Below are 25,941 nucleotides of genomic sequence, written 5' to 3'. Positions count from 1 at the left end.
GACCCCCCTCTGTACGGTGCGACTGGTCCGGCCAGGCACCTACGAAAACTGAGTGGCCTGAGGCTCGGGGGCGGGGTATAGGAGAGGGACCCCAGTGCATCCTGGGAGGCTGAAAATTTAACTCTGTGGTGCCTGGATGTCTGCCGCCATCGCCTATACCCCAAGGTATCCTGTGGATACCCTATGGACCCTGAAGTAGGAGTGTTATTAGTATTACCAGCTATGGGAACCAGCATGTTATGGTGCTTGTGTGACACCAGCTATCCCCACTCTGAGGACAAACAGAGGAGTGTTATTACCAGCTATGGGATCCAGCATGTTATAGTGCTTGTGTGACACCAGCTACCCCCACTCTGAGGACAAACAGGAGTATTATTACCAGCTATGGGATCCAGCATGTTATGGTGCTTGTGTGACACCAGCTATCCCCACTCTGAGGACAAACAGAGGAGTGTTATTACCAGCTATGGGATCCAGCATGTTATGGTGCTTGTGTGACACCAGCTATCCCCACTCTGAGGACAAACAGAGACGTGTTATTACCAGCTATGGGATCCAGCATGTTATGGTGCTTGTGTGACACCAGCTATCCCTACTCTGAGGGCAAACAGAGACGTGTTATTACCAGCTATGGGATCCAGCATGTTATGGTGCTTGTGTGACACCAGCTATCCCTACTCTGAGGACAAACAGAGACGTATTATTACCAGCTATGGGATCCAGCATGTTATGGTGCTTGTGTGACACCAGCTATCCCCACTCTGAGGACAAACAGGAGTGTCATTACCAGCTATGGGATCCAGCATGTTATGGTGCTTGTGTGACACCAGCTATCCCCACTCTGAGGGCAAACAGGAGTGTCATTACCAGCTATGGGATCCAGCATGTTATGGTGCTTGTGTGACACCAGCTATCCCCACTCTGAGGACAAACAGGAGTATTATTACCAGCTATGGGATCCAGCATTTTATGGTGCTTGTGTGACACCAGCTATCCCCACTCTGAGGACAAACAGAGGAGTATTATTACCAGCTATGGGATCCAGCATGTTATAGTGCTTGTGTGACACCAGCTATCCCTACTCTGAGGGCAAACAGAGACGTGTTATTACCAGCTATGGGATCCAGCATGTTATGGTGCTTGTGTGACACCAGCTATCCCTACTCTGAGGACAAACAGGAGTGTCATTACCAGCTATGGGATCCAGCATGTTATGGTGCTTGTGTGACACCAGCTATCCCCACTCTGAGGACAGAGGAGTTATATTACCAGCTATGGGATCCAGCATGTTATGGTGCTTGTGTGACACCAGCTATCCCCACTCTGAGGACAGAGGAGTTATATTACCAGCTATGGGATCCAGCATGTTATGGTGCTTGTGTGACACCAGCTATCCCCACTCTGAGGACAGAGGAGTTATATTACCAGCTATGGGATCCAGCATGTTATGGTGCTTGTGTGACACCAGCTATCCCCACTCTGAGGACAAACAGAGGAGTGTTATTACCAGCTATGGGATCCAGCATGTTATAGTGCTTGTGTGACACCAGCTATCCCTACTCTGAGGACAAACAGAGGAGTGTTATTACCAGCTATAGGATCCAGCCAGTTATGGTGCTTGTGTGACACCAGCTATCCCCACTCTGAGGACAAACAGGAGTGTTATTACCAGCTATGGGATCCAGCATGTTATGGTGCTTGTGTTTTAATACAGCGACAAAGTGTAGGATTAGGCACAAATACACAAATCATAGATAATGAATGTGAAAGACTGTGCGGGTTACCCTGACCTGCATTCACTCTGCTGGTCTGTTCCTCTGCTTTCCCACGTGAGCCCCCCCCCCCCCCCGCACCCCAGAGAAATGACACAATCAGGTGACAATTTACATTTTATTCTCAGTTCTCCCAATAAGACAGCTTGCGGGATGTCTATATTTCCATAGCATAGGGGACAGGGCGTGTGCACAGGACAGACACCCCAGCTCCGCCCTCCGCCGCCTGCACACGCCAAAGAGGGAGACACGGCGGGAGCCGGGTGTTTCTTTATCACACAGTTCAGCATTACACACACTGATTGGAAGACGACATTCAGAAGAGAGAATAAGGCACCACTCCTGGTTCTGTACACGCACAATCTCTGCATCGCCAGCAATCCGGAAATGTTACTGCAGAAACCGCACCGCGCGGTGGTCACCGTCTACCTGAATTTGCTTCGGAACGTCTGATCGCGCCAGTAGCAGACAACGAGCTCGTTATGGGCCTTTCCCAGTATCCTGTTCAACGCAACTTTTTTATTTAGTGAAGAAAATAAATATTTTTGATGAAGGGTGACTATGACATCATGATTAAACCCGACAGGGACAGAACAGGACCTTATTGAAGGGAAGGGGTTAATGGTAATGTGTCACAACTAATCCACTGATAAACGGGAACAGGGGGGCGAGGATCTGCTGGCTGGAGCGTGCGTTACAGGCAGAGGCAAAAAATTACTGCGGCCTCTAACGTACATCAAAGTGGTTTTATGCACTTCAAAATAAAAAAATAAAATAAAAAAAAAGTTTTCGTTCTGTTTACACACATTCTGTTTACACACATTCCCCAAGTAGTTCCTTTCCCTGGTGCAGGGTCCGGAGTCCGCGTGTGCAGGGAAAGGGTTAACCCTTATGAGAGACATTTATCAAAAAAAAAAAAAAACACAACCCAAAACAAAAAGCAGATTTTGTGTTGCATCCTCTGCGGCTCACAGACTCTCGTCTCCGATCTACAGATGTGACCTATTTCCTGATCCACGGAGAGGCCAAGACGCTGGAAACACTGAAGGCCTCCTGAGGGGGAAGCTGCTGCCTTTCATCCACCCACCAGCAGCAGAGGAACTTGGTAAAAATCAAAAACAGGCAAATTAATACTGCATGGGGCGCTGCGCGGGTTCACAGGAGGTCAGCGGTGTAGTCTCTCCGTGTGTGGCCGAGGGAATCCTGAGTGTCCGAGGTTAGGAAAGATCAGAGCAAGAGGTGATTAAAACAGGTTAACACTGATCCATGATTGCGCCTTCCTGAGACCGGTCATTCCCGGGGGACGTTCTCTCTCTGCACCCTAGGGGGACCACCCGTGGGTGCAGTCTTGACCCTTCAGAGTCTCTCGGGATATAGTTACAGGGCAGAATTTGAGTTCTTCCACAAAGGTTTGTTATAGACCCACCCATCGCCCTGCAAGGGAGAGAAAACAGTTACATCTTTTCTGGTGGCAAATTAAAGATAGAGTCTCGCTTTGTTTTGTGAAAGCAGATTCTCCATCACTGATACTTTGGTGGGACCCCTGTACAACAAGCTCCCAGCACATAGTGATAGTGGGGACCTTCCTAATGGTCCAGGCGCCAGCACACAGCTACAAATGCCTCAGAGAACTGATCAGGACTGTGATTCCTGATGTGGGTAGGAACCTCGTGCCTCAAATCATAGGAGATGCCCAGAAAGGGGCGCATCTATAGTGGGTGCACACCCTGCTCCCATATTATGTAAAACTTACCTCTCCGAGGTCCCGCGTCAGGCCTCTCAGCGCTGCTCAAAACGCAAGAAAATGGCTGCCGCGGGTATTTCTCCAGTGCTGTGAGGAAATCGCAAGGAAAATGGCGGCCGCACCATTTCCCCGGCCATCTGCGCAGTAGACTCTGGGCACACTCTAGTGCTCAGTCTACTGATTCTGCGGTGTCCGGCCAGTTGCGTCAGTCGGCTGCAGGTCGCCGGGGTGAGAGGAGGGGCCCGTGACGGGGGATGCAGGGTCCCCAGCAGCACAGAGTATATCATCAAGATGAGCGATGTGTTAGTGAGGACAGGGCTGCATGTGACAGGGGCAGTGACATGATGTGAGGAGGGGAATGGGGACAGCAGGAAACGTACGTGTACGTGTGTGTGCGTGTGTGTGTGTGTGTGTGTGTGTGTGTGTTGCTATGACATGCACTTTCTCCGGGCGCCATAACTGGCCATACCCCACTTTCACAGTTCAGCACAGGGAAAGTGTGTTGTGTGTGTTTTCTGTGTGTGTGTGTGTTGCTATGACATGCACTTTCTCCGGGCGCCATGGCTGGCCATACCCCACTTTCACAGTTCAGTACAGGGAAGGTGTGTGTGTGTGTGTGTCGTGCTATGACATGCACTTTCTCCGGGCGCCATTGTTCCACGCTACTCCTCTGCCCCCAGCAGCACAGAGTATATCAGGAGATGAATGATGTGTTAGTGAGGACAGGGCTGCATGTGACAGGGACAGTGACATGATGTGAGGAGGGGAATGGAGGCAGCAGGAAGCCACGGACTGAGAGCTATATAGTGGGAGGAGCAGGGTCCCCAGCAGCACAGAGTATATCAGATGAAGACAGGGCTCCATGTGAAAGGGGCAGTGACATGATGTGAGGAGGGGAATGGTGGCAGCAGGACGCCACCGATTGAGTTATATAATGGAAGGAGCTCCCCAGCAGCACAGAGTATATCAGGAGATGAATGATGTGTTAGTAAGGACAGGGCTGCATGTGACAGGGGCAGTGACATGATGTGAGAAGGGGAATGGAGGCAGCAGAAAGCTACAGGCTGAGACTTATATAGTGGGAGGAGCAGGGTCCCCAGCAGCACAGAGTATATCAGGAGACGAGGGATGTGTCAGTGAGTACAGGGCTGTAACATGATGTGTCAGTGACAGGGGCAGTAACATGATGTGAGAAGGGGAATGGAGGCAGCAGGAAGCTACAGGCTGAGACTTATATAGTGGGAAGAGCAGGGTCCCCAGCAGCACAGAGTATATCAGGAGACGAGGAATGTGTTAGTGAGGACAGGGCTGTATGTGACAGTATCATGATGTGGGCACATCTGACTAATTGCTATTGGAATTGTTTATAGTGACTGGGATTAAAAAGACTCCAGGGGCTACATTTACTAAGTGGTGGCTTTTGCTTTTAATAATTCTGGGTTAAACACACCAGGAAGTGGGTGCTTGGATTTGGATACTTTTTTTTTGCAAGTTTCTTAAAATGCTCTTGAGTGTCATAAATATCTCTCTCTACATACACACAGATATATACTGAGTATGTGAGACACGGGAAATACCTCTTTTGCAAAGTACTTGGTTTCCCATGTGGCCTCAGTCTCGGCCCGGTGCCTCTCCTCCGCTCTCTGCCGCTCCTCTAGCGCCCTCTTGTGCTCTGTCGCCTTCTCGATATCTTTTGCAGTCAGGGCTTCTGTCACATGTGCCCACAGCCTCCTGGAGTCACCACAAACAGGAGATTACAATTCAATGTAGATACATTCCCTGACGTACAGAGCCAGCAAGCTCACTGCTCCATATAAATTCTGTATACCGAAGCCGGCGTATTACTGAGTGGAATCATATACAGTGTTTATATGGAGCTAAACTCCCAGCAGCCCTTCTGTCCCGTCTCCTGCTGAATCCTGGCGTGCTGAGGGCAGCGTGGAGGGTGGAGCCTCTCTATCCAGCGTCATCTCTATGAAGTCTAACGCTCTACAGATCTCAGCAATTGGAGCTACACAAAATGTCCAATTGTCTAATGTAAATATAAAATACCTGAATGACATTGCAACAACAGGTGTGGTATATTTCATACTCACTCATTGTGCTGACATGGAAATGCTGACTTAGTTAATATGTCGACATGATCATAATGACGACACAGACCACATTGATATTCTTCATGACAACCCTATTGAAATATCAACATGATGAAATGCGACAAAACGTCCCTGGTGGTCTAGAGGTGACTTACTTGGAACGGCAAGTCCAGCGGCGCTTTTGGTGCTATCGCTAACCCTAATCTTCAACCTAGTGCCTAACCCTAACTTCCCCTCCCACAACCTAACCCTAGTGCCCAACACAAACCTCACCTCCCATAACCTAATCCTCCCCCTATTGCCCAACACTAACCTCCGTTCCCATAACCTAACCCTAGTGCCCAACACTAACCTCCCCTCCCATAACCAAATCCTCCCCCTAGTCCCAACACTAATGTCACCTCCCATAACCTAATCCTCCCCTAGTGCCCAACACTAACCTCACCTCCCATAACCTAATCCTCCCCCTAGTGCCCAACACTAACCTCCCCTCCCATAATCTAATCCTCCCCCTAGTCCCAACACTAACTTCACCTCCCATAACCTAATCCTCCCCCTAGTGCCCAACACTAACCTCACCTCCCATAACCTAACCCTAGTGCCCAACACTAACCTCACCTCCCATAACCTAATCCTCCCCCTAGTGTTCAACACTAACCTCACCTCCCATAGCCTAACCCTCCCCCTAGTGCCCTACACTAACCTCCCCTCCTGTAACCTAACCCTAGTGCCCAACACTAACCTCACCTCCCATAACCTAATCCTCCCCCTAGTGCCCAACACTAACCTCCCTTCCCATAACCTAACCCTAGTGCCCAACACTAACCTCCCCTCCCATAACCTAATCCTCCCCTTAGTCCCAACACTAACTTCACCTCCCATAACCTAATCCACCCCCTAGTGCCCAACACTAACCTCCCCTCCCATAACCGAACCCTAGTGCCCAACACTAACCTCGGCTCCCATAACCTAATCCTCCCCCTAGTGCCCAACACTAACCTCACCTCCCATAACCTAATCCTCCTCCTAGTACCCAACACTAACCTCCCCTCCCATAACCTAATCTTCCCCCTAGTGCCCAACACTAACCTCCCCTCCCATAACCTAACCCTAGGGCCCAACACTAACCTCACCTCCCATAAAATAATCCTCCCCCTAGTGCCCAACACTAACCTCCCCTCCTATAACCTAACCCTAGTGCCCAACACTAACCTCACCTCCCATAACCTAATCCTCGCCCTAGTGCCCAACACTAACCTCCCATCCCATAACCTAATACTCCTCCTAGTGCCCAACACTAACCTCCCCTCCCATAACCTAATCCTCCCCCTAGTGCCCAACACTAACCTCCCATCCCATAACCTAATCCTCCCCCTAGTGCCCAACACTAACCTCCCCTCCCATAACCTAATCCTCCCCCTAGTGCCCAACACTAACCTCCAATCCTCCCCCTAGTGCCCAACACTAACCTCCCCTCAGATAACCTAATCCTCCCTCTAGTGCCCAACACTAACCTCACCTCCCATAACCTAATCCTCGCCCTAGTGCCCAACACTAACCTCCCCTCCCATAACCTAATCCTCCCCTAGTGCCCAACACTAACCTCCCATCCTCCCCCTAGTGCCCAACACTAACCTCCCCTCCCATAACCTAATCCTCCCCCTAGTGCCCAACACTAACCTCCCGTCCCATAACCCAATCCTCCCCCTAGTGCCCAACACTAACCTCCCCTCCCATAACCTAACCCTAGTGCCCAACACTAACCTCCCCTCCCATAACCTAATCCTCCCTCTAGTGCCCAACACTAACCTCCCATCCCATAACCTAATCCTCCCCCTAGTGCCCAACACTAACCTCCCCTCCCATAACCTAATCCTCCCTCTAGTGCCCAACACTAACCTCCCATCCCATAACCTAATCCTCCCCCTAGTGCCCAACACTAACCTCCCCTCCCATAACCTAATCCTCCCCCTAGTCCCAACACTAACTTCACCTCCAATAACCTAATCCACCCCCTAGTGCCCAACACTAAACTCCCCTCCCATAACCTAACCCTAGTGCCCAACACTAACCTAACCTCCCATAACCTAATCCTCCTCCTAGTGCCCAACACTAACCTCCCATCCAATAACCTAATCCTCCCCCTAGTGCCCAACACCAACCTCCCCTCCCATAACCTAATCCTCCTCCTAGTCCCAACACTAACTTCACCTCCAATAACCTAATCCACCCCCTAGTGCCCAACACTAACCTCCCCTCCCATAACCTAACCCTAGTGCCCAACACTAAACCTCCTCTCCCATAACCTAATCCTCCTCCTAGTGCCCAACACTAACCTCCCCTCCAATAACCTAACCCTAGTGCCCAACACTAACCTCACCTCCCATAACCTAATCCTCGCCCTAGTGCCCAACACTAACCTCCCCTCCAATAACCTAATCCTCCCCTAGTGCCCAACAATAACTTCCCTTCCCATAACCAAACCCTAGTGCCCAACACTAACCTCCCCTCCCATAACCTAATCCTCCCCTAGTGCCCAACACTAACCTCCCATCCTCCCCCTAGTGCCCAACACTAACCTCCCCTCCCATAACCTAATCCTCCCCCTAGTGCCCAACACTAACCTCACCTCCCATAACCTAATCCTCCCCTAGTGCCCAACACTAACCTCACCTCCCATAACCTAATCCACCCCCTAGTGCCCAACACTAACCTCCCCTCCCATAACCTAATCCTCCCCCTAGTGCCCAACACTAACCTCCCCTCCCATAACCTAATCCTCCCCCTAGTCCCAACACTAATGTCACCTCCCATAACCTAATCCTCCCCTAGTGCCCAACACTAACCTCACCTCCCATAACCTAATCCTCCCCCTAGTGCCCAACACTAACCTCCCCTCCCATAATCTAATCCTCCCCCTAGTCCCAACACTAACTTCACCTCCAATAACCTAATCCACCCCCTAGTGCCCAACACTAACCTCCCCTCCCATAACCTAATCCTCCCCCTAGTGCCCAACACTAACCTCCCCTCCCATAACCTAACCCTCCCCCTAGTGCCCAACACTAACCTCCCCTCCCATAATCTAATCCTCCCCCTAGTCCCAACACTAACTTCACCTCCCATAACCTAATCCTCCCCCTAGTGCCCAACACTAACCTCCCCTCCCATAACCTAATCCTCCCCCTAGTGCCCAACACTAACCTCCCCTACCATAACCTAACCCTAGTGCCCAACACTAAACCTCCTCTCCCATAACCTAATCCTCCCCCTAGTGCCCAACACTAACCTCCCCTCCCATAACCTAACCCTAGTGTCCAACACTAAACCTCCTCTCCCATAACCTAATCCTCCCCCTAGTGCCCAACACTAACCTCCCCTCCCATAACCTAACCCTAGTGCCCAACACTAAACCTCCTCTCCCATAACCTAATCCTCCCCCTAGTGCCCAACACTAACCTCCCCTCCCATAACCTAACCCTAGTGTCCAACACTAACCTCCCCTCCCATAACCTAATCCTCCCCTTAGTCCCAACACTAACTTCACCTCCCATAACCTAATCCACCCCCTAGTGCCCAACACTAACCTCCCCTCCCATAACCTAATCCTCCCCCTAGTGCCCAACACTAACCTCCCCTCCCATAACCTAATCCTCCCCCTAGTGCCCAACACTAACCTCCCCTCCCATAACCTAATCCTCCCCCTAGTGCCCAACACTAACCTCCAATCCCATATCCTAATCCTCGCCCTAGTGCCCAACACTAACCTCCCCTCCCATAACCTAATCCTCCCCCTAGTGCCCAACACTAACCTCCCCTCCCATAACCTAATCCTCCCCCTAGTGCAGGGATGGGGAACCTCAGGCCTGCGGAATAATTTGGTCTGGCCCTCTGAGCTTTTCTCTGCTAGCCTCATCTGGCTATCACTGTGCCTAGAATGGGACCCTGCAGCCAGAATCTATGCAGCAGTGCCACCTGGAGCGTCCTTAGGACACTTCAGACGGTCACACCGCTGCCCTCACAGCTCCCGGAGCATCCTCAGGATGCTCTGGGCATTGCTGTAATCACTGGTGATTGTGGCCCCGCCCCTATGTAACATCATGGTGCCTAACCCTAATCCTCAACCTAGTGCCTAACCCTAACTTCCCCTCCCATAACCTAACTCTAGTGCCCAACACTAACCCTCCCCTTGCGCAGCCTAACCCTCCACAGCCGCTCCGTGCACATGCCATCATGTTCAATGTCGAGATTTTAACAAAGTCGTCATCATAACATTATTACTACATCCCGTAGCAACAACTGTTATAATGCGCCATGTATAATGGATATAAGACAGAGAGACACTAAATGCCGTCGTCTCTTACATGACAGGTGCAATCGTCTCCGCAGCTGGCGGTACTGGGGTTCGTGCGCAGAGTCACCAAGGCGCAAATGTACTCACCTGGACTCGAACACCCCCTGCTTCTCTACCGGGCGCACCCTCTTCTTCGTCACTGGGAGCTTAGTCAGATCCACAGATCGGGTCTCCCCGCTGCTGTACGAGAACTCCAGCACACTGTTCCACTCCCCCTGGATCTTACACACCAGCGTGTTGGTGGGATTGTGCTTCACCTCGCCCGTCACCCTGGAGAAAGCAGTAACGTTATCACTTGTCTGTAGGAACCACCTTCTTTAAAGGGAGTTATATTCTGAACCAGCACTTAATATAAAAAATAAATAAAAGATAAAAAACAAAAATTATATATATATATCTCTACGCTGGAGATAAATAATTATTTATAAAGAGAAAATCTGCCAATATCATGATAAAACGTCACTGTGGGCTGTTATGTTATAACTGGCTGCAAAAAGCCAATATGGCAGCTCCGGCTCATCTTCATAAATGTGACCACGGTGAGAAGTGCGTTTCTGTGCGGGGATTTGGGTGCCTGCATCTTTCACATTATATTTATAGAGAAAGTAAAAGCAGTTCCTGGGAACAGATAAGATAATACACCGATCAGCCATAACATTAAAGCCACCTGCCTAATATTGTGCAGGTCCCCTCATGCCGCCAAAGCACCTCTGACCCATCCAGGCCTGGACTCCATGAGACCTCTGATGGTGCCCTGTGGTATCTGGCACCAAGACATTAGCAACGGATCCTTTAAGCTGCGAGTTGATGCTTCCATGGCTCGGACTTGTTTTTTCCAGCACATCCTACAGATTGCTCGATCAGATGGAGATCTGGGGAATTCGGAGGCCAGGTCAACACATTGAACTCTCTGTCATGTTCTTCAAACCATTCCTGGACAATGTTTGCAGTGTGGCCGGGCATATTATCCTGCTGAAAGAAGCCACTGTCATGACGGAATACCGTTGCCACGAAGGGATGCACTTGGCCTGAAACAATGGTTAGGTAGGTGGCATGTGTCACAGTTACATCCACATGAATGTCAGGACCAAAGGTTTCCCAGCAGAACATTGCCCAGAGCATCACACTGCCTCCGCCGGCTCTTCCCATAGTGCATCCCGGTGCCATCTCTTCCCTAAGTAAATGACGCACACGCACCTGGCCGCCCACATGATGTAAAAGAAAACGTGACTCATCAGACCAGGCCACCTCCTTCCATTGCTTCATGGTCCAGTTCTGATGCTCACATGACCATTTTAGGCACTTTAGGCGGTGAACAGGGGCCAGCATGGGCACTCTGACCGGTCTGCGGCTACACAGCACCATACGCAGCTAGCTGTGATGCTCTGTGTGTTCTGACACCTTTCTATCATAGCCAGCATTAACTGTTTCAGCAATCTGTGCTATAGTAGCTCTTCGATGGGATAGGACCAGACGGCCTTGCCTTTCCTCCCAACATGCATCAATAAGCCTTGGGCGCTCATAACCCTGACGCTCGTTCACCGGTTGTCCTTCCGGGGACCCCTTTTAATAAGTACTGACCACTGCCCACAAGACCTGCCGTTTTGGAGATGCCCTGACTCAGCACCTAGCCATAACAATTTGGCCCTTGTCAAGTCGCCCAGATCCTTTACACTTGTCCATTTATCCTGCTTCCAACACATCCCACCCCATTACCGGTGCCACTGTAATGAGATAATAAACGTTATTCACTTCACCCATCACTGGTTTTAATGTTCTGGCTGATCGGTGTATTCTCCTGTTAAAAAAAGTGTCAGTCATGTTCTTAGCTTTGGGAGCTGAAGGAGATGACATAGTAAAACCAAAGCGTAATTATCTTGGATGTTGGGCTCGCCGTATCTGCCGGGGACCAAGATGGCTGTTACAGGCCTATGTCACACCCCTCTCTAATCTTGCCATAGGCCTCCAAGGGGGTGAAACAGAATTTGCGTCACGAGCTTAATTCCAACCAGGACACGGTTTAATGTTCTCCTCGTTGGCTTGGGATTTCCTCCGGGATTGGTCACCAGAGTACCCATAGGTTGCAGATATATGAAGCCGTGTTACCTGCACACTCCATCACACCTGTCTGATACTCAGCTGAATGAAATCTCTCTGCTTTAATCCGCAGCATCCGTGTACGTTAGATATTTTACGCAGCACAGTACAAAGTTTTAGCGACCATTATAAATAAATACAAAGGGCCGTATTCAATTTGTAGCGAAAAGTCAGTTTTTGCGGAAAAGTATCGCAGAGGACGTCATTTTAGCCGATTTAATTTATCCCCGTATTCAATTTTTCCGACTTGTGCGAAAAGTTTGCGCATTGTAACCAGCGGAAAAGTTTCGTCTGTGGATACCCGGTGGAAAAAAGTGCAGAGTCGGGGTTTTCGGGTGCAAAATTGCGGCAACCCCCCTAAACCTTTTATACCCCCCTTGACGCTAATTGCGTCACAAAACGCAAAAAAATCCACAGAGAACACCCCAAAAAAGCACTTTGAAAAAAAAAAATGAGCGAAAAAATTCAAAGTGAGGGGTACAAATTCAAAAAGTAGCGAAATAGCTTTTGGGGGTGTCTGGAAGTATGGGGGAGGTGTTTTGTGGATTGCAGGTGCTTGCTGAAGGTGCATTTTTGGCGCTATTTAATGCATTACTTTAGCAACTTGAAAATATGCTTGCACCCATTTTCATGTACCCCAAATTTGATGGGAATACTTAATTTTTCCCCAAAAAATTGCTAAATGCCACTGTCAAAAAATGCTTCACCACTGTCACCAAAGACGCTAAATAGCGCCTATTGAGACCATTCAAAGACCCCAAATACCTTGAGCAGGGTTAATCGGGGGTACCCATAATGAACCCCCATGTCAGAGCATCTTTAGGGGGATGTCAGGCGGATTTCCGCAAAACTGACCAAACTTTTCGCCAATTTCAGTTTTGCAGGGTCCCGTTTTCGCCGATTTCAAATTGAATACGGGGATACGCGGGGACGCGCGCAATACTTTTTGCACCTGAAGCCAGCGATGACGGCAAAAAGTCCGGCAACTGACTTTTCGCTCCAAATTGAATACGGCCCTAAAACGTAAAGAATGACAGCACTTGTGACGCAAACAGAGAAAGGGTTAAGAGATCAGACAAGCCGCGAGAGGGGCGAGCCGAACGTGTCACAGGCCTGGAAGCTAAAAGGAGAATGGGGAGAGGATATCACGCGCCTGAATACAGCTGACGCGATGGGGGATCTCAGGCCCTGACACGCATTGCGGTAATACACGGCACTCACCTGTGCAACTTGCCTCCGTAGAAGGGTTTGGTGTGAAAGGTGATGGCCGCGGAGTAACCAGACTTGGCGCAGTTCACATTCACCTTCCCCCCCAGTTCCACCCAGGGGACAGTGAGGATGGAGCGGGCGTACGCACAGGGCAGGGTGAAGGAATATTCCTCATCGTGCTCCAGAAGATACAGGACACCTGGGAAGAGAACACTGAGAATCAGTCACTCGTACCGCTGGGTGTAGGAGGGCGACACCAGCACCGTTATAGTTACAAGCTCAGCTGCAGCCGGCGGAGGATCCAACTCTGTCCCTGGGAAATCTGAGGCTGTTACATACAATAATAATTACTGCAATTGGACATGAAAGAACTTGAGAACAAGAGATGAAGAGGGAGAGGATCCACCTTTGGTGTCAGGGGAACTGGCCGAGAGGTTTTTGCTATTGTTTTATGGGTGTATTTTATTGGTTTGTCGCCAGTATCTGCGCATTGATGTGCCCTGCGCTATTTCCATTATCACACAGAGCCGCTATAAATCACCTTCTCCGACCATCGTCACTCCAATGGACATCCCCATGAACTTGCTCTTGGTCCACACGTGGGTGTTGACGCACATTCTTCTCTCTGGACACTCTGCGTAAAACCCGGAGACAGGAGGGTGGTGAGAAACCTGCTCGGCCACAAACCTGACCGCATAGAAGTCCTTTTCCTTTGTTCCGTCCTCTTCTTGAGGCGACGTGTGTTCCTGTGAGTCTATTATTGTCTCTGAAGGATTCGGGGTATCAATTGAATCCTTGGGGACCCGCCAGGAGCAATGAAAGGATTCCCCAATGATGGGGTTATACGGCTTCTTGGCCAAAGCACCTTTGCGTCCTTCGTGGAAGGAGGTGAGATAATATTCCACGAACCTCACCATGCGCTCTTCTGGGGTGAGCCCCCCACTGATGGCCAGGAAAAGGTCTGGGTGGGACAAGAAGTCGGCATACATCTCCAGCAGCGAACGCTTTTCCAGAATAAAGGTGGGAAGAACAACCTGAAATGGAGAAAACAAAGGTCAACATCTGCAATGGCCTAAGTGCATCTCCAGGTAACCGCACAGTGACAGCAGATGGAGAGGGGTCTCTCAGCTACAGATAACCACACAGTGACAGGAGAAGGAGAGGGGTCTCTAAGCTACTGGTACCCGCACAGTGACAGCAGATGGCGAGGGTCTATCAGCTACAGATAACCGCACAGTGACAGCAGATGAAGAGGGATCTCTCAGCTACAGATAACCACACAGTGACAGGAGAAGGATCTCTCAGCTAAAGACAACCGCACAGTGACAGCAAAAGGAGAGGGATCTCTCAGCTACAGGTACCTGCACAGTGACAGCAGATGGAGAGGGATCTCTCAGCTACAGATAACCGCACAGTGACAGGAGAAGGAGAGGGATCTCTAAGCTACAGATAACCGCACAGTGACAGGAGAAGGAGAGGGGTCTCTAAGCTACTGGTAACCGCACAGTGACAGCAGACGGAGAGGAATCTCTCAGCTAAAGACAACCGCACAGTGACAGCAGATGGAGAGGGATCTCTCAGCTAAAGACAACCGCACAGTGACAGCAAAAGGAGAGGGGTCTCTCAGCTACAGACAACCGCACAGTGACAGCAGATGAAGAGGGATCTCTCAGCTACAGACAACTGCACAGTGACAGCAGATGGAGAGGGATCTCTCAGCTACAGACAACCGCACAGTGACAGCAGATGGAGAGGGGTCTCTCAGCTAAAGACAACCGCACAGTGACGGCAGATGGAGAGGGGTCTCTCAGCTACAGGTAACCACACAGTGACAGCAGATGGAGAGGGGTCTCTCAGCTACAGACAGCCGCACAGTGACAACAGATGGAGAGGGATCTCTCAGCTAAAGACAACCGCACAGTGACAGCAGATGGAGAGGGGTCTCTCAGCTACAGGTAACCACACAGTGACAGCAGATGGAGAGGGGTCTCTCAGCTACAGGTAACCACACAGTGACAGCAAATGGAGAAGAGTCTCTCAGCTACAGGTAACCACACAGTGACAGCAGATGGAGAGGGGTCTCTCAGCTACAGACAGCCGCACAGTGACAGCAGATGGAGAGGGATCTCTCAGCTAAAGACAACCGCACAGTGACAGCAGATGGAGAGGGGTTTCTCAGCTACAGGTAACCACACAGTGACAGCAGATGGAGAGGAGTCTCTCAGCTACAGGTAACCGCACAGTGACAGCAGATGAAGAGGGATCTCTCAGCTACAGACAACTGCACAGTGACAGCAGATGAAGAGGGATCTCTCAGCTACAGACAACTGCACAGTGACAGTAGATGGAAAGGGGTCTCTCAGCTACAGATAACCGCACTGTGACAGCAGATGGAGAGGGGTCTCCCAGCTACAGATAACCACACAGAGACAGGTGAAGGATAGGGGTCTCTCAGCTACAGATAGCCGCACAGTGACAGCAGATGGAGAGGGGTCTCTCAGCTAAAGACAACCGCACAGTGACAGCAGATGGAGAGGGGTCTCTCAGCTACAGGTAACCACACAGTGACAGCAGATGGAGAGGGGTCTCTCAGTTACAGATAACCGCACTGTGACAGCAGATGAAGAGGGATCTCTCAGCTACAGACAACTGCACAGTGACAGCAGATGGAGAGGGGTCTCTCAGCTACAGATAACCGCACTGTGACAGCAGATGGAGAGGGGTCTCCCAGCTACAGATAACCACACAGAGACAGGTGAAGGATAGGGGTCTCTCAGCTACAGATAGCCGCACTGTGACAGCAGATGAAGAGGGGTCTCTCAGCTACAGATAACCGCACTGTGACAGCAGATGAAGAGGGATCTCTCAGCTACAGATAACCGCACTGTGACAGCAGATGGAGAGGGGTCTCTCAGCTACAGATAACCACACAGTGACAGGAGAAGGAGAGGGGTCTATCAGCTACTGGTACAGGCACAGTGACAGCAGATGGTGAGGGTCTATCGGCTACAGACAACTGCACAGTGACAGCAGATGGAAAGGAGTCTCTCAGCTACAGATAACCGCACTGTGACAGCAGATGGAGAGGGGTCTCTCAGCTACAGATAACCACACACTGACAGGAGAAGGAGAGGGGTCTATCAGCTACTGGTACCCGCACAGTGACGGCAGATGGTGAGGGTCTATCAGCTACAGATAACCGCACTGTGACAGCAGATGGAGAGGAGTCTCTCAGCTACAGATAACCACACAGTGACAGGAGAAGGAGAGGGGTCTATCAGCTACTGGTACACGCACAGTGACGGCAGATGGTGAGGGTCTATCAGCTACAGACAACTGCACAGTGACAGCAGATGGAGAGGGGTCTCTCAGCTACAGATAACCGCACTGTGACAGCAGATGGAGAGGGGTCTCTCAGCTACAGATAGCCGCACAGTGACAGCAGATGGAGAGGGGTCTCTCAGCTAAAGACAACCGCACAGTGACAGCAGATGGAGAGGGGTCTCTCAGCTACAGATAACCGCACTGTGACAGCAGATGGAGAGGGGTCTCTCAGCTACAGATAACCACACAGTGACAGGAGAAGGAGAGGGGTCTATCAGCTACTGGTACCCGCACAGTGACGGCAGATGGTGAGGGTCTATCAGCTACAGATAACCGCACTGTGACAGCAGATGGAGAGGAGTCTCTCAGCTACAGATAACCACACAGTGACAGGAGAAGGAGAGGGGTCTATCAGCTACTGGTACCCGCACAGTGACGGCAGATGGTGAGGGTCTATCAGCTACAGACAACTGCACAGTGACAGCAGATGGAGAGGGGTCTCTCAGCTACAGATAACAGCACTGTGACAGCAGATGGAGAGGGGTCTCTCAGCTACAGATAACCACACAGTGACAAGAGAAGGAGAGAGGTCTATCAGCTACTGGTACCCGCACAGTGACGGCAGATGGTGAGGGTCTATCAGCTACAGATAACCGCACAGTGACAGCAGATGGAGAGGGATCTCTCAGCTAAAGACAACCGCACAGTGACAGCAGATGGAGAGGGGTCTCAGCTACAGGTAACCACACAGTGACAGCAAAAGGAGAGGGATCTCTCAGCTACAGGTTACCATACAATGACAGCAGATGGAGAGGGGTGTCTCAGCTACAGATAGCCGCACAGTGACAGCAGATGGAGAGGGATCTCTCAGCTACAGACAACCGCACAGTGACAGCAGATGGAGAGGGGTCTCAGCTACAGGTAACCACACAGTGACAGCAGATGGAGAGGGGTCTCTCAGCTACAGGTAACCACACAGTGACAGCAGATGGAGAGGGGTCTCTCAGCTACAGATAGCCGCACAGTGACAGCAGATGGAGAGGGATCTCTCAGCTAAAGACAACCGCACAGTGACAGCAGATGGAGAGGGGTCTCTCAGCTACAGGTAACCACACAGTGACAGCAGATGGAGAGGGGTCTCTCAGCTACAGGTAACCACACAGTGACAGCAGATGGAGAGGGGTCTCTCAGTTACAGGTAACCACACAGTGACAGCAGATGGAGAGGGGTCTCTCAGCTACAGGTAACCACACAGTGACAGCAGATGGAGAGGGGTCTATTAGCTACAGGTAACAGCAGTGACAGCAGAAGGAGAGGGGTCTCTCAGCTACAGGTAACCGCAGTGACAGCAGATGGAGGGGTCTCTCAGCTACAGATAACCGCACAGTGACAGCAGAAAGAGAGGGGTCTCTCAGCTACAGATAACCACACAGTGACAGGAGAAGGATCTCTCAGCTAAAGACAACCGCACAGTGACAGCAAAAGGAGAGGGATCTCTCAGCTACAGGTACCTGCACAGTGACAGCAGATGGAGAGGGATCTCTCAGCTACAGATAACCGCACAGTGACAGGAGAAGGAGAGGGATCTCTAAGCTACAGATAACCGCACAGTGACAGGAGAAGGAGAGGGGTCTCTAAGCTACTGGTAACCGCACAGTGAGAGCAGACGGAGAGGAATCTCTCAGCTAAAGACAACCGCACAGTGACAGCAGATGGAGAGGGATCTCTCAGCTAAAGACAACCGCACAGTGACAGCAAAAGGAGAGGGGTCTCTCAGCTACAGACAACCGCACAGTGACAGCAGATGAAGAGGGATCTCTCAGCTACAGACAACTGCACAGTGACAGCAGATGGAGAGGGATCTCTCAGCTACAGACAACCGCACAGTGACAGCAGATGGAGAGGGGTCTCTCAGCTAAAGACAACCGCACAGTGACGGAAGATGGAGAGGGATCTCTCAGCTACAGACAACTGCACAGTGACAGCAGATGGAGAGGGATCTCTCAGCTACAGACAGCCGCACAGTGACAACAGATGGAGAGGGGTCTCTCAGCTAAAGACAACCGCACAGTGACGGCAGATGGAGAGGGGTCTCTCAGCTACAGGTAACCACACAGTGACAGCAGATGGAGAGGGGTCTCTCAGCTACAGACAGCCGCACAGTGACAACAGATGGAGAGGGATCTCTCAGCTAAAGACAACCGCACAGTGACAGCAGATGGAGAGGGGTCTCTCAGCTACAGGTAACCACACAGTGACAGCAGATGGAGAGGGGTCTCTCAGCTACAGGTAACCACACAGTGACAGCAAATGGAGAAGAGTCTCTCAGCTACAGGTAACCACACAGTGACAGCAGATGGAGAGGGGTCTCTCAGCTACAGACAGCCGCACAGTGACAGCAGATGGAGAGGGATCTCTCAGCTAAAGACAACCGCACAGTGACAGCAGATGGAGAGGGGTTTCTCAGCTACAGGTAACCACACAGTGACAGCAGATGGAGAGGGGTCTCTCAGCTACAGGTAACCACACAGTGACAGCAGATGGAGAGGAGTCTCTCAGCTACAGGTAACCGCACAGTGACAGCAGATGAAGAGGGATCTCTCAGCTACAGACAACTGCACAGTGACAGCAGATGAAGAGGGATCTCTCAGCTACAGACAACTGCACAGTGACAGTAGATGGAAAGGGGTCTCTCAGCTACAGATAACCGCACTGTGACAGCAGATGGAGAGGGGTCTCCCAGCTACAGATAACCACACAGAGACAGGTGAAGGATAGGGGTCTCTCAGCTACAGATAGCCGCACAGTGACAGCAGATGGAGAGGGGTCTCTCAGCTAAAGACAACCGCACAGTGACAGCAGATGGAGAGGGGTCTCTCAGCTACAGGTAACCACACAGTGACAGCAGATGGAGAGGGGTCTCTCAGTTACAGATAACCGCACTGTGACAGCAGATGAAGAGGGATCTCTCAGCTACAGACAACTGCACAGTGACAGCAGATGGAGAGGGGTCTCTCAGCTACAGATAACCGCACTGTGACAGCAGATGGAGAGGGGTCTCCCAGCTACAGATAACCACACAGAGACAGGTGAAGGATAGGGGTCTCTCAGCTACAGATAGCCGCACTGTGACAGCAGATGAAGAGGGGTCTCTCAGCTACAGATAACCGCACTGTGACAGCAGATGAAGAGGGATCTCTCAGCTACAGATAACCGCACTGTGACAGCAGATGGAGAGGGGTCTCTCAGCTACAGATAACCACACAGTGACAGGAGAAGGAGAGGGGTCTATCAGCTACTGGTACAGGCACAGTGACAGCAGATGGTGAGGGTCTATCGGCTACAGACAACTGCACAGTGACAGCAGATGGAAAGGAGTCTCTCAGCTACAGATAACCGCACTGTGACAGCAGATGGAGAGGGGTCTCTCAGCTACAGATAACCACACAGTGACAGGAGAAGGAGAGGGGTCTATCAGCTACTGGTACCCGCACAGTGACGGCAGATGGTGAGGGTCTATCAGCTACAGATAACCGCACTGTGACAGCAGATGGAGAGGAGTCTCTCAGCTACAGATAACCACACAGTGACAGGAGAAGGAGAGGGGTCTATCAGCTACTGGTACCCGCACAGTGACGGCAGATGGTGAGGGTCTATCAGCTACAGACAACTGCACAGTGACAGCAGATGGAGAGGGGTCTCTCAGCTACAGATAACCGCACTGTGACAGCAGATGGAGAGGGGTCTCTCAGCTACAGATAGCCGCACAGTGACAGCAGATGGAGAGGGGTCTCTCAGCTAAAGACAACCGCACAGTGACAGCAGATGGAGAGGGGTCTCTCAGCTACAGATAACCGCACTGTGACAGCAGATGGAGAGGGGTCTCTCAGCTACAGATAACCACACAGTGACAGGAGAAGGAGAGGGGTCTATCAGCTACTGGTACCCGCACAGTGACGGCAGATGGTGAGGGTCTATCAGCTACAGATAACCGCACTGTGACAGCAGATGGAGAGGAGTCTCTCAGCTACAGATAACCACACAGTGACAGGAGAAGGAGAGGGGTCTATCAGCTACTGGTACCCGCACAGTGACGGCAGATGGTGAGGGTCTATCAGCTACAGACAACTGCACAGTGACAGCAGATGGAGAGGGGTCTCTCAGCTACAGATAACCGCACTGTGACAGCAGATGGAGAGGGGTCTCTCAGCTACAGATAACCACACAGTGACAAGAGAAGGAGAGAGGTCTATCAGCTACTGGTACCCGCACAGTGACGGCAGATGGTGAGGGTCTATCAGCTACAGATAACCGCACAGTGACAGCAGATGGAGAGGGATCTCTCAGCTAAAGACAACCGCACAGTGACAGCAGATGGAGAGGGGTCTCAGCTACAGGTAACCACACAGTGACAGCAAAAGGAGAGGGATCTCTCAGCTACAGGTTACCATACAATGACAGCAGATGGAGAGGGGTGTCTCAGCTACAGATAGCCGCACAGTGACAGCAGATGGAGAGGGATCTCTCAGCTACAGACAACCGCACAGTGACAGCAGATGGAGAGGGGTCTCAGCTACAGGTAACCACACAGTGACAGCAGATGGAGAGGGGTCTCTCAGCTACAGGTAACCACACAGTGACAGCAGATGGAGAGGGGTCTCTCAGCTACAGATAGCCGCACAGTGACAGCAGATGGAGAGGGATCTCTCAGCTAAAGACAACCGCACAGTGACAGCAGATGGAGAGGGGTCTCTCAGCTACAGGTAACCACACAGTGACAGCAGATGGAGAGGGGTCTCTCAGCTACAGGTAACCACACAGTGACAGCAGATGGAGAGGGGTCTCTCAGTTACAGGTAACCACACAGTGACAGCAGATGGAGAGGGGTCTCTCAGCTACAGGTAACCACACAGTGACAGCAGATGGAGAGGGGTCTATTAGCTACAGGTAACAGCAGTGACAGCAGAAGGAGAGGGGTCTCTCAGCTACAGGTAACCGCAGTGACAGCAGATGGAGGGGTCTCTCAGCTACAGATAACCGCACAGTGACAGCAGAAAGAGAGGGGTCTCTCAGCTACAGATAACTGCACAGTGACAGCAGAAAGAGAGGGGTCTCTCAGCTACAGATAACTGCACAGTGACAGCAGATGGAGAGCGGTCTCTCAGGTACAGGTAACCGCACAGTGACAGGACACACAGGGGGATCTCTCAGCTACAGATAACCGCACAGTCAGATGGAGAGGGGTCTCACCCGTGTCAGATCCATTCCCAATTTAAGTTGAGATAAGAGGTGCAGGATAACACTGCGCTGCTCCTCCACAGCTCCCAGATCATCCTCTGTCAGGTCACACGAATCCTCCAACTCATCCTCTGAGTTTATGTCTTCAGGTTCCTGTGGGAAAAAGAAAATAAATATGGGACATGTATTCCAAACACCGGTCAGACTGTGTTACCCTGCACATCCCAATCACCGGTCAGACATGTCCACTATGTGTTACCCTGCACACCCCAATCACCGGTCAGAAATGTCCGCTATGTGTTACCCTGCACACCCCAATCACCGGTCAGACTTGTCCACTATGTGTTACCCTGCACACCCCAAGCACCGGTCAGACATGTCCGCTATGTGTTACCCTGCACACCCCAATCACCGGTCAGACATGTCCACTATGTGTTACCCTGCACACCCCAATCACCGGTCAGACATGTCCGCTATGTGTTACCCTGCACACCCCAATCACCGGTCAGACATGTCCGCTATGTGTTACCCTGCACACCCCAATCACTGGTCAGACATGTCCGCTATGTGTTACCCTGCACACCCCAATCACCGGTCAGACATGTCCGCTATGTGTTACCCTGCACACCCCAATCACCGGTCAGACATGTCCGCTATGGGTTACCCTGCACACCCCAAGCACCGGTCAGACATATCCGCTATGTGTTACCCTGCACACCCCAAGCACCGGTCAGACATGTCCGCTATGTGTTACCCTGCACACCCCAATCACCGGTCAGACATGTCCGCTATGTGTTACCCTGCACACCCCAATCACCGGTCAGACATGACTGCTATGAGTTCCCCTGCACACCCCAATCACCGGTCAGACATGTCCGCTCTACGTTACACTGCACACCCCAATCACCGGTCAGAGTTGTCCTCTCTACGTTACCCTGCACACCCCAATCACCGGTCAGACATGTCCGCTATGTGTTACCCTGCACACCCCAATCACCAGTCAGACATGTCCGCTCTACGTTACCCTGCACACCCCAATCACCGGTCAGTCAAAATCAACAGCCCCACAATACTTGTACCCCAGTTATACAAAGAGCGACTAAAAGATTGTAAACTCCCACAGCGCAATCACTTACTGACAATTCAGCAGACTCCTCACTCTATGAAGCTAGGACTGGCGGTTATAGGAATTACCATTAGCCTAAGTGCACAGAGTTTTCTAGTGTATACCTCCTTATTCAGCCCACTAAGACCACTGTATGTATCATATGGCATAGCATGAGGATACAGGAGCTCAGGATATATTCAGACTGGCAAAGCACTTTCATTATCCCTATCGCCGCCTTCTCTGTTTGGTGTTGTGATGTCATATTAAATCACACCCTCGCCTGCAGGTTACTAAAGCACAGTGGTTATATACTGCTCACTTCCCTGATCTGTTCACCTGATAAACTCCATTTAAGGGAACCTGCACCAGGTATTTGATAGTTAGAACATTCACAACTTTCATGCACACAAAGGCCGTATGTATGTCAGCAGGGCTTGTGAGAACACCAAAGGCAGAGATTTTGTACAGCTCTGCCGATTTTCTGACACCCCTCCCAGACACATCCCGGGTGTGGCGACAGCCCTCAGCAATAGATAGACCCAGCGGACGGCAGCCGCGCCTAGACCTGGAGAGACCACGAGTCATCATACAAATCGCTCGTCGCGTTACGTCAGTCAGCTACAAACCGGCATCCTGACGTCCCGTCGGATGATTACACTCTCCGGTGGCTAGCTGGATCTAGCAGCATGCGTTCTATCAATCACTAGATAGATCTAAACACGTGCAGTTATTGTATCCATCATGGCAGCATGAATGGGAAGACGACAGGCACGGGAGAAAGACATTGTATATATGTAACACTGCGGACAGCGCTAACAGGCTTGTTCACAAAACCACTGTAACCCACAGCAACCAACAAGATGCAATGCGATTGGTTGCTATGAGATACAGGAATTGCGCAGTGTTACATCAGCCGCCCGTATACAGGCAGTGTGCAGACTTGCGATTTGTACAATACACCGGTTTTTCGTCAGGTGCTCTGAGCTGATGAAAAACAGAACTTCTCAATAATGCATTTTACTGTGATACAATGTTTCCAGCCTGCCCCAGTCTTGTATAGACAATGTATTAAAATTAAAGGGGGGTCCCGCTGCAGGACGCCTGACAGATACAGCCGACTGCACCCCTGAAGCATCGGCCGGGAGGGATTTGTACCAATACGAGGCCCCAAACCATCCGCCACTAAGGTTAAAGTCAGTAACAGCAGACAGGTGGGTATTTGCAGAGTGGGCACATACCCTATTTATCCCACCACAGACACACTGGACCCACAGACATCCAGTCTAATTAACAAACCACTCGCAAATTATTCTTGGGGCGCACAGGATCTTACCCTGCTAAGCTGGTCGGTCTCAGGCACCCCCTGAGTCTCATTCAGCAAGTCCTGCTCTTTCAGCAAGTTGGGGTCTTCGCCATTCTCCAGGTGGTCGGGCAGGAGGATTTTTGGTTCCAACCAGTTGATCGTCACTCCTGAAGAAAAGGGAATTTTGCTGTGAAAATTGCTCATAATCCAGACGGAGCGCAGAGAGGGGCCCTGCCCTCTGGGATAAAATCATAATTGAGATACAACATGGGAAGGGGCGATAGCTCTCTGGAGTTTATAATCCGGTGGAGCACAGGGGGAATTGCTGCTGCTCAGAGCTCGCCAGCTGCACCTTTCTCAGGACAAAGCCCTCCCAGTAATTAGCATGATACCTGTAATTGGTTGGGGTGTTACAGGATTACTGGAGACGGGGAGGTGTAATACAACACCGGTGCAAACTAATTATCTCCTGCAAACAGGATAGAGGAACTTCAAATGTGTTCTGTCATATACCTGCTGGGGGGCACATTGCTCAGACACACAGGTAACACATAGGCGGATACATTGCTCAGACACACAGGTAACACATAGGCCGATACATTGCTCAGACACACAGGTAACACATAGGCCGACACATTGCTCAGACACACAGGCAACACATAGGCCGACACATTGCTCAGACACACAGGTAACACATAGGCGGATACATTGCTCAGACACACAGGTAACACATAGGCCGACACATTGCTCAGACACACAGGTAACACATAGGCAACACATTGCTCAGACACACAGGTAACACATAGGCGGATACATTGCTCAGACACACAGGTAACACATAGGCCGATACATTGCTCAGACACACAGGTAACACATAGGCCGACACATTGCTCAGACACACAGGTAACACATAGGCCGACACATTGCTCAGACACACAGGCAACACATAGGCAGACACATTGCTCAGACACACAGGCAACACATAGGCAGACACATTGCTCAGACACACAGGTAACACATAGGCCGACACATTGCTCAGACACACAGGTAACACATAGGCAGACACATTGCTCAGACACACAGGCAACACATAGGCAGACACATTGCTCAGACACACAGGCAACACATAGGCCGACACATTGCTCAGACACACAGGTAACACATAGGCAACACATTGCTCAGACACACAGGTAACACATAGGCGGATACATTGCTCAGACACACAGGTAACACATAGGCCGATACATTGCTCAGACACACAGGTAACACATAGGCCGACACATTGCTCAGACACACAGGTAACACATAGGCGGATACATTGCTCAGACACACAGGTAACACATAGGCCGATACATTGCTCAGACACACAGGTAACACATAGGCCGACACATTGCTCAGACACACAGGCAACACATAGGCAGACACATTGCTCAGACACACAGGTAACACATAGGCCGACACATTGCTCAGACACACAGGTAACACATAGGCGGATACATTGCTCAGACACACAGGTAACACATAGGCGGATACATTGCTCAGACACACAGGTAACACATAGGCAGATACATTGCTCAGACACACAGGTAACACATAGGCCGACACATTGCTCAGACACACAGGTAACACATAGGCCGACACATTGCTCAGACACACAGGTAACACATAGGCAGATACATTGCTCAGACACACAGGT

General features: G+C 50.9%; 1 protein-coding gene across 1 annotated transcript in view; it reads right to left on the bottom strand.

The window, feature by feature from the left end:
- Window positions 1-1,876: 1,876 nt before the first annotated feature.
- Window positions 1,877-25,941, bottom strand: part of OSBPL11 (oxysterol binding protein like 11) — a 60,279-nt gene continuing 36,214 nt past the window's right edge. Inside the window, exons 7-13 of the mRNA XM_088457751.1 lie at window positions 24,276-24,412; window positions 21,847-21,987; window positions 13,814-14,306; window positions 13,285-13,471; window positions 10,054-10,236; window positions 5,094-5,247; window positions 1,877-3,206 (exon numbers count right to left, since the gene is read on the bottom strand). Of these exons, the coding sequence (XP_088313877.1) occupies window positions 3,150-3,206; window positions 5,094-5,247; window positions 10,054-10,236; window positions 13,285-13,471; window positions 13,814-14,306; window positions 21,847-21,987; window positions 24,276-24,412 (1,352 nt within the window). The 3' untranslated portion in view covers window positions 1,877-3,149. The remainder of the gene's footprint in view (window positions 3,207-5,093; window positions 5,248-10,053; window positions 10,237-13,284; window positions 13,472-13,813; window positions 14,307-21,846; window positions 21,988-24,275; window positions 24,413-25,941) is intronic.

Source organism: Taudactylus pleione, unplaced genomic scaffold, assembly GCF_031769625.1.
Source record: "Taudactylus pleione unplaced genomic scaffold, aTauple2 ptg000781l, whole genome shotgun sequence".
NCBI lineage: Eukaryota > Metazoa > Chordata > Amphibia > Anura > Myobatrachidae > Taudactylus > Taudactylus pleione.
Note: the sequence above shows the minus strand (reverse complement) of the source record. Positions and strands in the feature narration are given on the sequence as shown.